Source organism: Tympanuchus pallidicinctus, unplaced genomic scaffold, assembly GCF_026119805.1.
Source record: "Tympanuchus pallidicinctus isolate F22 unplaced genomic scaffold, pur_lepc_1.0 scaffold1, whole genome shotgun sequence".
In the NCBI taxonomy this organism is placed as follows: domain Eukaryota; kingdom Metazoa; phylum Chordata; class Aves; order Galliformes; family Phasianidae; genus Tympanuchus; species Tympanuchus pallidicinctus.
This window is the reverse complement of record NW_026294618.1, coordinates 74308725-74321648: the sequence shown is the minus strand read 5'-3', so window position 1 is coordinate 74321648 and position 12924 is coordinate 74308725. Positions and strand designations below refer to the sequence as shown.

At 39.6% G+C, this 12924-nt stretch overlaps 1 protein-coding gene across 4 annotated transcripts in view; it reads left to right on the top strand.

Annotated features, from left to right (window-relative positions):
• Positions 1-12924, top strand: part of PLD5 (phospholipase D family member 5) — a 163767-nt gene that overhangs the window by 114951 nt on the left and 35892 nt on the right. For all 4 annotated transcript variants that reach the window (XM_052684977.1, XM_052684961.1, XM_052684970.1 and 1 more), the window contains one exon: positions 12164-12291. In XM_052684977.1, the coding sequence (XP_052540937.1) occupies positions 12164-12291 (128 nt within the window). The remainder of the gene's footprint in view (positions 1-12163; positions 12292-12924) is intronic.

Genomic DNA, 12924 nt, shown 5'->3' with positions numbered 1-12924 from the left:
CATGCATTAATTTTTAAAGTAATGTCAGATTTCTACAGTGCTAAGGTGTTTCATAAATTTTTATACGGCCTAGTGGCTGGAAATGAAATTACGTTAAGCTTAGTCTGAAGTACTTCATCTGGAAGTAAAGATCTCAGAATAATATCTCTACATTACTCTCCATCATTTCCATCCCTCTTTGCCCATTCTTACAGAGTGATTATCTCTAATGCTGACACTTTGCAGAGAGTACATTCAGCATATTTTCTGTCCTTCAGACAGAATATCAAGTGTATATAGTGAACAAATATTAACATCTAGTGCAGAAATTTATAGTCACTTCCATCACTCAAAGTGGAACAGATTTCTGTTTCTGGTCATTTTAATCTAAGGAGTTATGTATACATACAAAGTGATGTGAAAAATACCAGTGAAGTTACAGGCCAATATAATATCTATATTAAGGTTCAAAATTATGTCAGCAGTGTGTTATTAAGATTACAGTGTCTTTCAAAAATAACACTTTTCATGCAAAAGGTCACTGAGCAACTTTTTCCAGCCGTAAGATAATAGAAACAAACTGAGGGTATATTGTTTGAGGGTATATTGGTGCAATAATCAGAATCACATGCTCATGCAAGAAGCATAATGGAAACAAGTAGAGTAAAATATTCTTACCCTTTATATTTTTTTCCGCAATCTGTAGTTTCCAAACACCCTTGTGATGGAATTTAGAAATCTGTCATTTTCTTTGATCTTTCAACAAATACTTTCGATTCTGTTTGCCTTTTTGTCATCCACAAACCACTACCCGAGTAGCAATGTTCTGCAGCTTCAATATCCATTGTTTCTTGAAATCTTTTTTCTTATTTATTTCAACAATTAGCTTATCCGAGTGTATTTCCTTTCATTTTCTATCTTCTTTCCTTTCTGCTTTCCAAAATATTTTGATCTCTTGAACTCAAATATGCTTATGGAAGGATGCAATTTAAAAATTAATATTCTTCTTTAGCCTAGTTTATAACTGTATTTGCATCATCACTTGGGAGAGATGGGTTTTGGTAATATTTTATGTTAACACTGAACCTCTATTAAAATGTTTTTGATTATTACCAGGAAACCAGTACAGATTTTTGTCTTTAGTCTTTGATTTCTTTGTAACATACATCCTTGGAATATGAAGGCCTTCTTCCTGAAATTAAGAATTACCAGAAGGGCCTAGAGAGATGGAAGCATTAGCATTCCAAAGATAGCGAGATTAAGTATAGAGTGGTCATCCTTGCAAGGACGTTGTGATAGTTGCAGCTTGAATCGATGCTGTGTATTCCTCAAAATAAATTAAGAGCTGATACTTCACTTGTGCATTCCCTAATATGAGAAACAGTAATTTATGGTACGAAAAAACCACGTTTTTTATGTCATTTCTTTTTATGCCATTAAACTGTTTATAGCTATGATGTCAGTTGAATATGACACTCTTCTTCCCACTGGACCCTATCAAATTTAATGCGCAGGGGTACTTATGATGATGTAAGCATGTGTATAGTATTTTATCTTGCTATCATTTTCATTGTGCAGTCTCATCTTTTGCTTAATGAGCACTGATCAAGACTTCATCTGTAGACAAACTTTTTCTTTTTTCTATGGTGTTAATGCTGAAATAGGTATGCTTCATTAATATTCAAGAATAAACTTTCCTAGTTATCAGAGAGGAGGAATAGCTTAGGTCCCATTTTACATATGAATAAATGATGCAGAGATAAGTGCCAAGACATTCACTTATTTTGATGCCAGTTTGTGACATGCACAATCTGGGATTTTTTTTGTTTTGTTTTGTTTTTTTAATTGTGTTCATGGAGCATTTAGGTGTTGCACTGAGGGACATGGTTTAGAGGGAAATATTGGTGGTAGGTGGACAGCTGGACTGGATGATCTTGGAGGCCTTTTCCAACCTTGGTGATTCTGTGATTTTAAAGATATTTGTGACTGTGTAGCACTCAGCATGCATCAGTGTCATTGTGAATAAAATTAGACCCCAAGGGCTCAAATCAATTCTTCGAAATATGAAATTTGCACCTGTCTTGTGCTGCCCTCTCTCATACAGAGCAACTCTGTGGAACATCAACTGTGGGATCTGGAAATTCTCAGTACTTTGAAACAGCTTAAAATATGAGGCTATTCTTTTCTTCTGTTGAAACCTAGCTTCATTTGCTCCATTTTGCTTTTCATAACACATGAGAAAGGTCCTTCAGCAGCGGACTGCTTTATTCCAAGGCCTTCCCCAGCAGAACTGGTTCCTGTGCTTTGTGTGTGACCTTGTTAACTGCTGTCAGTTTGACCTTTCATTGAATCTAGTTGATTTTTCCCTTCTATCTTTTCTCTTACACTCTAGTCCCTCAGGGTTCTCCTTCAGATAGCTAATTCAGATGAGCCTCTGAAATAATGACAGCGCTTTCTCCTGCAGTTTAGAGTGAGTGCTTTGAAGGGATTGGCATCAAGTTTGTGATGTGATTGTTGGGACTAGAAGTGTGTGTGCTATCTTCTGACTTCACGTTCATAAGGATTCCAGTGTAAGGAAATTTCTACAGACCTGGTTGATGAAGGTGTCATGAGAGAGTAACACTGGATCTTTATTGTCATCATTCACAGACAGTTGCTGATGTTTACCAAGAAGAAATGAGATGATACCTGTGGTCTAGTCTTTCAGGACACTAAGCTCCTCTGTGATTTCAATGTGCTGTTCCTTAATTTTTGACTGTGCAGTGCACGTGCCCTTCACTCAATTAATGACAGAATCTGTGGAGTTGTGACTTCCTTTTATTTTGCTTTCTAAGTTTCAAATAGGCTGCTACATAAAAGTCAAGTTGTGTTAAAAAGCTGATAACTGACAAGCTATTGATTTGCATCCCCTTTGTATCCCCTATGTATTTCCTCAGAGACAAAGTATTTTTGCCTTACATACTTTCTGTTTTTTCTCAGCACACTGTGTGGATTTTTCTACTTATGGCCAACAGCTGGGGAATTGTACAGCTGTCCCTTTAAAATTTCTTCATTTTAGTGCATGAAGCAGTTCTGTAGCAAAGCAGAATGCTAAAGCCTTCAGAAATGCATCCAGTGTGGTCAGAGGCAATAGTAAATCATGTGTGACACAGTTGAGCCAGCTACAGCAGAGCTGCAGAGTCTATTCTGCATACTTTCTTCTATTAAAGAAGAAACTATAAGAAGTGCTTTATTCTTTTAAAAACCTTAGACCCAGCTTCAGGTGTCTTTTGGACTAAGAAAGCAATAAAACACTCCCAGTCCTAATCTGCAACAACTGCCAGTAATCTGACTACCTTAGAATTGTATATCCTCAGTTAACACTTGCAGGAGCTCTAGCAAATGCAAAATAAAATTAGGACCAAACTGCGTACCCCAAAACTGTAAATAGTCTTAAAACTCCAAGAAAATATAATTCTTTCCACAAACTTTTCTGTTAAGGCTTGTAGAATGCATCATGCTACTTACGTAGTTAGAGAATAAGATATGTTCCTTAAGTGGATGAAAAACTGAATAAATGAAGCAGTGGATGAGTGGGCAAGGCGAGAGTGAAATGATGAACTAAGGCTGAAGTGGGAGAGTGTGAAGAATGTTGTTGGGAGGAAAGTAGTGGGGCAGATGGAATAAAAGGTAGATCTGTGAGAATCATTCTATGATTTAATGAGGAATTAACCAGATGAAAGAGGGCAGGAACAGAAAACTGATTAATTTATTTAGAAAAACATCGGAAAAGAATGCTAATAAGAGGCCAGGCACGTTCTTGGTGGGCCTGTGACAAAGTAGATGAAAGTATAATTGGAACTCTGATAGCAGTGATCTGGGGAAAAAAAAAGATAGAGAAGTTAAAGGCTGATTTGCCAGGAAGATAGAATGGGTTAGGGAAAGATGCTGAGAAAGAAATGAGTAGTAAAAGGAAATGGTTGCGTCACTGTCAGACCCGGGTTAGTGCTGGCTGTGCCTCTGTTTTCTTTAAATTGCTGTGGCTCCATCATCCTGGGCTTTTGTAGCTTTGATAATACTTAAGAGCTGCTCAGATTCAGTTACTGCAAGCGCAGGAAAAAAAATGAATTCTATTTTGAAGGTGTTGTTAACAAAAAAAAATAATAAAAAGCAGCATCTTAGAACCAGAGAACACTGCCCTTTGTGGGGGTATAATCTGCCCTCATCTTTTTGCATGTCCTGCAGTACACTTTCTCACCTAGACTTAAGATTTCTCCTTGATGGAAAGGAAATTAACACTATCCAAAGCAGAACTGCAGGTGTCTGAAGAGCACATTTTGGGTTATGAGCAGTTAACATTTAGAAGTGGCTGATGATAATATTGAAAGGTTTAGGAGATATATAAATATCAGAATGAAATAATGTTGCTTTGAAAAAAAAAAGAAAGAGGTAAATATTTGCTTTTTTTTTTTTTTTTTAAGGGATTGAATCCTGAAATATTCATTCCTGGAGAGTTGTGATTCTCATTCCTTGCTTAAGATGAAAAAATGTCCCTGAATTCTAGAATGTTTAATCTAGGAAATATATAAAAGAATCTAGTTCTTTATAATGCTAATCCAAGTAAAGGATCTTTGAAAACGGAAAGTGCATGAGTTTCCTAATCTCTGTTATATTTAAAATAGCTTTCTTTTACAGTAAAAACTCATGCATTTATAATTAGGCAAAGAAAAAAAGTCACAATCTAGCTTTAGTAAATGCTTTTATTGATAGTTAATTGTCTTCCTTTAAGTGATAATATGCTTTGTTGCCTGAATCAGCTAAGTAAGAAAATTATTTCTCCCAATCTCTAAAGCAATCACTTGTATAGCTTCATCTAGTAAATGAGCAGCACACTCTCCAAAAATGGAAGGCCAAAAAAGTGTGGAAATTAAAATTATAGATATATATTCTATCAAACTTTGTTGTACAATAGTTATCTTACAGACTCTGTCTGCTTTCTTCTGGAAAATGTGGCATATAAAACTCTAAAATAACAGATGAAATTCTTACCTAAAAATTCAAGTACGCGCCACAGGATTTTAGAAGACAAAATAGGAAGAAAAGAAAGAACCTTATAGTGCAAATGATTAAAAAAACAAAACAACAAAAAAACCCTTCAAACATATGGTATTATAAACGATCTCTTAACCCTTCTCTGCACTGTCATACATGGCATGGTTTGCCCACCTTGTATTAAAATGGACCTCTGGTGTTTTGTTCAGTGAATCAGAAATGTTGTTTAGTTGCTGTGAGTGGGTTTTACAAAGAAATGTTGTCAGGCCCCTCTTTCATCGCTCCTGCGCCATGGAAAGAAACACTTTGGGTTTTTGTCAGGTTTTCTGCTGAATAAATCAAAGGGCACAGCAGTCAGTGTAAAATGCATTCACATGGGTGAGAGCTGTAATGCTGTGATGCTGAACCCTGTCCAGAGCAATGTACTTAGCTGAGAAATTGGTGTTTTGATTACGCGGACAAGCAACAAAGGCCGACATTTAAAATCCTGGAAACTACTGTTATGGTGTATTTGGGTAAATGTTGCCTTGGGAACCAACTAGCTCCCAAGATGTCACTGCAGTTAAACAAGCAATTGAAATAAATTAATTCTGACCTTTCCTTTGTTCTCAAGAATCTGTTGTTCCACACACTGTGAGCAAACTCTGCACACACGTGCATCCCCTGATGAGTCTTCTCTGGATCTTCCATGTCAATCTGAACCACTGTGTAAGCATGCGGGAAATGTCACCGCAATCAAATACCAGTATTGCCCTTGTATCTACTTTGTGCAAGTGGTTATGTGAGGTGAAAGGCAAACCTGTACTGGGAAATGGCACTGTGAATGCGTCTGGTTTTGAGAGGCACTGCGACTTTGCTCACACGGGCGTATATTTAAATGGCAGCTCTGGTAGAAAGCAGTTCCTGCATCTTGCCACAGCCAATCACAAGCCACTCATTCCCATCCTTGTGCTGTGCCTTCAGTTGTCAGATAAATTGTTCACAGCTACATGGTGAACTGGGCCTGGTTGAATTGTTCTTCATTTTTTTTTATTGCTATATACTTATTTTTTTTAACCTAATCTGTTTTCTGATCCAGTGCATTCTTTGGATGCCCAAAAAGTGACTCGGGCACAGCTGAGGTGGTGTTGGAAGGAAGGAATCACTGAAAATGAGATGTGTTCTATTACTGCTAATTTAAAAAAGCAGGATCGAGCATTTTCTGGGGTTGCATTGGTTGTAGAATCTTAGAATCATAGAATCATGGTTCATGTAAATTATTTTAATCACTAAATTTTTGCAAAACAAAGCAAAACCCACTTGCGAACATGGATGTTTGCTGTCCCTAATCACACGGGCCTTAGCCTAGCAGCATGTTATGGTCTGTTAAGGGAAGCAGCCAAGGAGCTGGCTGTGTGCCTGGAGAGGGGGCTGGGAAGGCAACTGACAGTGGCAAAGGCCTCTCTGCTCATGCCCATATCTCTGCAAGGAGATCCCTGACTGTAGCCCATCTGCTCAGGGAACAGCTCTCCTAGCAGCCTCCGACATACAGCCAAGCTTGGACACAAGAGCCGGCTGGGAGTGTGCCAGCAAAGCTGTGTGCTTTCTGTGTGCTCTCTCTGAACCACTCACACTGCAGCCCTGGGCCTGTGAGCCCATCCAGTTCAATTCTAGGGGCTACTGCAGGCAGCCACATCTCTCAGTGATGGACTGGAGGGGCCTGTGGGGATGCAGGTGATTCTTTTTCCATGTGCTGAATTCCTCAAAGCTGCCCTTGTATCAGAAACTACAATATGATGTAAAGTAAGGCAGCAAGCAATCCAGTAATTTTCCACTATAAAGTCTCAAACAGAAGTAGACCCATTTACTGCACTGATAATGTTTAGAGAAGCTGTGTGTGCATGTAGTTTGACTGTACATTGGCAGAAAGTGGGAATTTCACTCAGAAAAAAGACATTTTTGCCTGGAAGGCAGTTTGCTACAGTTTAAGACAGGCAATACAAAGTCAAGGTGTTGTGAACACTAGCTGTAATAAGTAGACTCTCTTGGTTTTATTGGCCTTGTACTAGAACATAATTTCTTTGTATAACAGTTATTTCATTTTTGTATGTACCTGGCAGTCGCATATGGAGCTGCTAAAGATAATGGATGTTTGATGTTGTATTGTTTTAATTACTATGGGTTTGAACTGGTGAATAGCACATAATTCCAGAATGTCAGGATCAGTCCTGGTTGTTTGCAATAAGAGGGGTATGTGTGAGAGAAACAGGGGAGTATGTAAGCAAAACAGCTGATTTGCACTGAAGGTATTGCCATCAGAGATTTCCCTAAAAGTCCATGAGTGTTCTCTCCGTAATATTAGTCTGAATCATTAATCCTTCTGCAACCAGGCAGACTTTTAAATTACATTTCAAATCCAATATTCCATAAAGAGCAAGAAATAGTAGATAGTCTATTTTGCCTTTTAATCATTCAGAGGCGAAAACAACTTTGTGTTGTCAAGTTGTGCATTCCTTTGCTTTTGTACTTGTCCTCCTCTGAGCACTGGCAGGTCACACTAATGGAGTTTCTGGAACAACTCCAGAGGTTTTGCAATCAGTTAAGAAGAAAGCAGAAATGTTCCTGGGGAGCTGATCCTCTGCCGGGGTCTCTTGTGTCTGTACACTACAGGACAGCTACTCTGCCACCTGGCAGGGTACAGAAAATTCTGGATTTCTGTCTCAGTACAATGAAACTGATTTTTATTTATAGGTGTACTTTGTCTTGTAGCTGAAAGCAAGTAGGTAAAATGGATGCATCTGTTGCATAATGTAAGGAAGTGTTCACTTTGAAAATATATACATCTACGTAGATGTGTGTACACGTGTTCATGTTTTGTAGTGAGCAAGTTGTGTTTAAAAAGTAAGTTTGAGGTTTTAGGGGTAATAAAGGATCTTTTGTTGAGCTTTGAGTTGCACGTTAACAGCATCGCAGCTGCTCTGAAAAGTCAAAATAGCTGAAGGAGGGCAGCTGCTCCCTGGCACAACAGCGGCACAGTACGTAGTGTGCAATGCCTCCTATCCGCATGTGAGTGCTCAAGCACCCCTGTGCTCAAGTGTATGAGTGCCTTGTGAGCTCTAGATTTCCTGGTATGGACTGGGTAAGCCCGCTCTTGGCTTTAGCTTGAGGCCACTGTCCAAAATATATGCATCAAAATGAATCTCTTTGTGCGCCAAGTGACTGTCAGCAGCAGTGCAAAGCAAATTAGCCATAGCTCAAACCCTTAGATTCCTTCTGAAAGGTCATGTTACTTGGTATGTTTGCTTGGGAATACATAGAATTAGAAGAGGAAAACAACAGTGCCATGAGCAAAGGGTATGCAACATGGCGATGAGTGAAGGGACAGCAAGATGGGTAATTCAACGAGAGCAGCTGGTCCTGCTGTGGCCAGCATGGTGACATGTGGGGAGCAGTGGCTGGGGGATGCATGGTGGATTGGATGTGGGGCAGGAACGTTTGCCAGGTTCAAACAGCAAATATTCTGGAGAGCCGTAAGCAGCATTGCTTTCCCTGGCCAGGCTCATATAGTGTACTAGAGCTTCCTTGGATCCTGCTCTCCCTTCCCTGCTGGGAGCTCTCACCAATTCCCCCACATCCTGAGACTACCAATAGTTGGTGCAGCTGCCTCTTCCCACCACCTGCACACCCCTGTGTCACAGCCCTGTTCCCTTGAGATGGGGAGGAAGGGGCATTAAAAAGTCCGCATTTACAGCTCTCTTCTGCCTAGCAGTTGTACCCAGCCTGCCTCCCACCCTGCTGTCCTGCACCACACACACTCCCAACACGTGCTGTCAGGTTGCGTATCTCTGTTCTTCCCGCCATCTTCTTATTGCTGCGCAGTTCCCTTCTATCAGGGCCAACGAGGTGAGGGCTCTCGGGCCTTCAGCACCGCTCTGCCTGTGTTGAGTCACCCCTCACTATCGCTGTCGCTTCCCAGGTCGACTCTCCTCTTGATCCACAGATCCTTCCCTTTCCCTTCTTGTCTTTGGTTTTAAAAACATCACAGATTAGAGTAAGAAAGTAGTGAAGACAGAAGGCCAATTTTAGCCACAGTACAAGCAACACAGCTTCCGTTCCATGGGCATTATGTTTGCTGGCTCCAGGGCGAGCCTGGTCTGCTACTGGCACTGCTGAGAATTTGCATGTTTGCTTTCAAGGCCGCTGAGATAACGGCAGTCTAAACAGTTGCTCTTTCTGGTTATTTTATAAAAACACTTTACTGTGTCCACTGGAGTGTTGATTTGGCTCAGTGACACTGCCTTTGTACCAGGACAGCCTGGTGCTATTCCAGGCTGCATGCAGATGTAAGATCTAAAGCCTCTGTTCACCGCCTCCAGCCTGTGGCATGAACAAGGCTGAGGGGCAGCCCTGTGCACCCTGGCCTGCTGCAGCCTGCCTCACAGAAAGCCCAGGTGTTCAAGGGCAGGGGCCTCTCTGTGCACCCCAACCTGATTCAGTCACTGCTCTGTTCTGGAGTGCGGAACATTTAGGCCAAGAGAAAGTACTCAGAGAAATGCCTGACACTTACAGCGTGCTTTGATACCTATCCTATAGTGTTCTTTCTTCATGCAGGAAAGGGGCACTCTGGACCAACCCTTACAGCGCACAGTTTCAGGAGAAATCCACTTGAGTTCTGAGTGTCAGCACTGTTTTTCTCTAAGCTCTCATCTTGCACTTTAATGTTTAGTGAACCAAAATTGTTAGATTTATTTTCTAAGAGTCTGGTATCTATGGTAGCAATCAAACCTACAAATTGTGCCTTTTGGTTGAACTCAGTAGACCCAGCCTTGTGTAACTGAGGCTGCGGTATGATAAAGAGTTCTGTTATGGCTTCTCATATTGATCAGTCCAATTTAATTTCCTCGTGGGACCTGGGCTGTGCTAGGGATGATGGATTGTGTTGAAGGTCCAATAAGCGTATTTTAACAAAACATCTCAAGGGCTTCTAGAACAGAGGCAATTATCAATACTGATGCATGTTTCCTTTCATCAAAAGTTAAGGGCTGTAATAGGCTGTACAGCAGCTGCTGCTGCAACACATGACTTTTTTTTTTTAATTAACTTGGAGATACTGTTTCCTCAACCTTGTGAGTGGGCTGTTTCCTGGAGGAAAATAAATTGGGTTCCAGGTTTTGTTTTTAATTGTATGTGTGCCAGCAGTATCGTCTGCGTGCTGTACTCACTATTTTGGTAATTGAAACTTAAGTTTATATTTTAGGGTGATAGTCTTGTCCCAGTGATCATACCAATATGTGAACTGCTACTTAGGTCTTATAGCCAGAATTTTGTGTTGGGTTACTGATCATGGCTACTGTTTTTAATGTGCATGTTGTTGGTAAAATAGTTTACTGCTGTGGATTTGGCCATCAGCATTTTTGTTCGGCACTAAATATTTTAAAAAGACTTTTATTTTAGGCTCTCAGTTATGGGAAGGAAGACCATTGTTTCTGTTGACAGTGTTACCTTTCCTATACAAAAATGCTAACACTTCGTTTATAAGCTAGTTGCTGTAGGTGGGCTGTGGGTGTTAAATTCAAACTTGTTTAATGTTGCAAATAGGATGTAAGAAAATTTGATTGAAGCGAACTGCTATGTTAAACTTGATTTTTAAGCAGTTTTGAGACATACAGCTAGAAGTTCAGTGCTTTCCAGAATTGTTTGCCTTAGCTAGTAGGAGGAATCACCTTTATTCATCAGAAAACAATCTAATCCATTTAATGCCCCTATAATAATTTCTCATTTCTTTCCCATTTCACACACATTATCTCATTCATTAGCATAATTCTACTCATTAACGCATGGATTGAAAGCAGAAATGTTCAAAGGGGTAATGCTTTGTTTCCAGCGTTTCCTTTGTTTTCCTAGCATTGAAGAATGTGGATGTGTGATACCTAGAAAAACTGGAAGCATGGTTGGCTAGTGCCAAGTACATATGAATGTAGAGACCACAAGGCATGTTCTTTTCTTGCTCGAAGTCCTGCATTGTGTGTTTGGTGCTTCACATATTTGATTTTTTTTCTCTTCCTGGTGCCTGAACTTCTAGAATCATTCATTCAAGTGAGATTTACAATTTTCAAAATTGTAAAAGGAATAAAAGGAATAAAATGAATATTTAGCTCTGGCAATTACAGCTTAAAATTCAGAATATTTCTTTGTCAGAAATAAGAAGTTAAAAACATATTTATTTTTCCCCTAAGTATCCTGGAGTTTTTAAAGTTGTCATTTCTTTCTGGACATGATGGAAACGCGTGGTACTGATGAGCACAGGAATGCTTATTGGGAGGTGCTGGCACTGCTACTGCTTTCCAGTCTACTCTCACTTCATCAGTTAGTCTCATATTAGTTGTCACACTGGGTTACTCTAAATTACCCTTGGCAATAATTAATTCAGATCAATTACCTAATCTTAAAAATAAATATCGCTGAAAAAACATGGTGCTAACAATCCCCTGAACTTACCTAAGGTCAAATATATTTTGGATTTAGTGCTGCAAACAGACTGACGGGGCTGATCCAGGCATTTTCACTCGTGATGGAGCCAACATGCTTTTACCTCCTCATGTGCAGGTTGATTTCAGTGGCCCATGATCCTAATAAAAACCATGCCATTCAGATCAGCAGGTTCAGCGTCACAGCTGAACGAAGCAGTTTAAATGTACTTCAGGCCTCTGCTTCCTTCCTCACTCCCTCGTATTCCCCATGCCTGTTCCATGTGGCAGCCCGTTGTATGCTGGGCGCGCAAAGCATTGCGCAGAGCAAAGGAGCTGAGTTTGCTTTCCAGGAAGGGTTTCTTTATTTCAGAGGTCATTATGATACGTAGCAGGTTTGAGTTACAGAATAGATCTTTAAAAATAAACTGGATTTAGGAACATACAGAAAAAAAGCAATTACCTGATTTTAAATGGGAGATAATAAACAAAGAGGATGTTCCCTTTACCTTTTTTTCCCCTTATATGTTAATATATGTTAATGAAGTCTGATGTTGTGGGATAGTGACACTTCAAGCCTTAGTAACATGTTTAATTATGTCTCTCAGATAGCTGAGACCACAGAATGTGAAATTTCTTCATTTTAATGCTTGCAACTTCTGTTCTTTTAAACAGTATTATTTATTGTAGTGTCCCTACATTTCTAGGTGCTGAAGTGCTATATATGAACATGTCAGCGTATAATGAAGGACGCCTTCAGTCATCTTTCTGGATTGTAGATAAACAGCACGTGTACATTGGAAGTGCAAGCCTGGACTGGAGATCATTGGGACAGGTAATTCAGTGGAAAAAGTAACCCTACAGTCTTTGAACATGTAATATTTTTGAGGCCAACAAGTGGAGATGCATTGCTTTCTGTTTCTGATTTGCTGGCAGAGGGGTGCTACAGTTTTGATGACTTCTGCATTGACAAAAGTGTACTACTATGAACAGTAATTCTCTGCATCATCTATTCTCAACAGTTATGCTTTGGGATTGGTTGTTGTTGTTTCTTTGTTTTTTAAAGAAATTGCCTTTTACTGATTTCTGGGATGATGATGTTGTCTGAAGGTTATAATTTCTGGTTTACCAATTAAAAATAAAGAGTAAGCCTCATCAACCACCAGGTCTGAGGTACTACAATCTGCTGCTATGAAGAAATAATTAATCAGTAATGTCATTTATGTTTTTGTAGGTATCTGTAGCTTTTTTCCCCCTCAGATGTCTCAGGAATGCAAAAGACTGCAATAGTGTAATGGAGCATAAATGGCCCTGTGAGATCATAATTAGTTATTTTTAGGGAGTGGAACCTGTACTTTTGTATGGCACAACAGAGAAAAAGGAAGCATTCTAGGTTGATAGTTATTAATTTCTATTTTAAAAGTATTTTCTTAATGTGAGCGGGAACATAAGAAAAAAACTTCGTAAT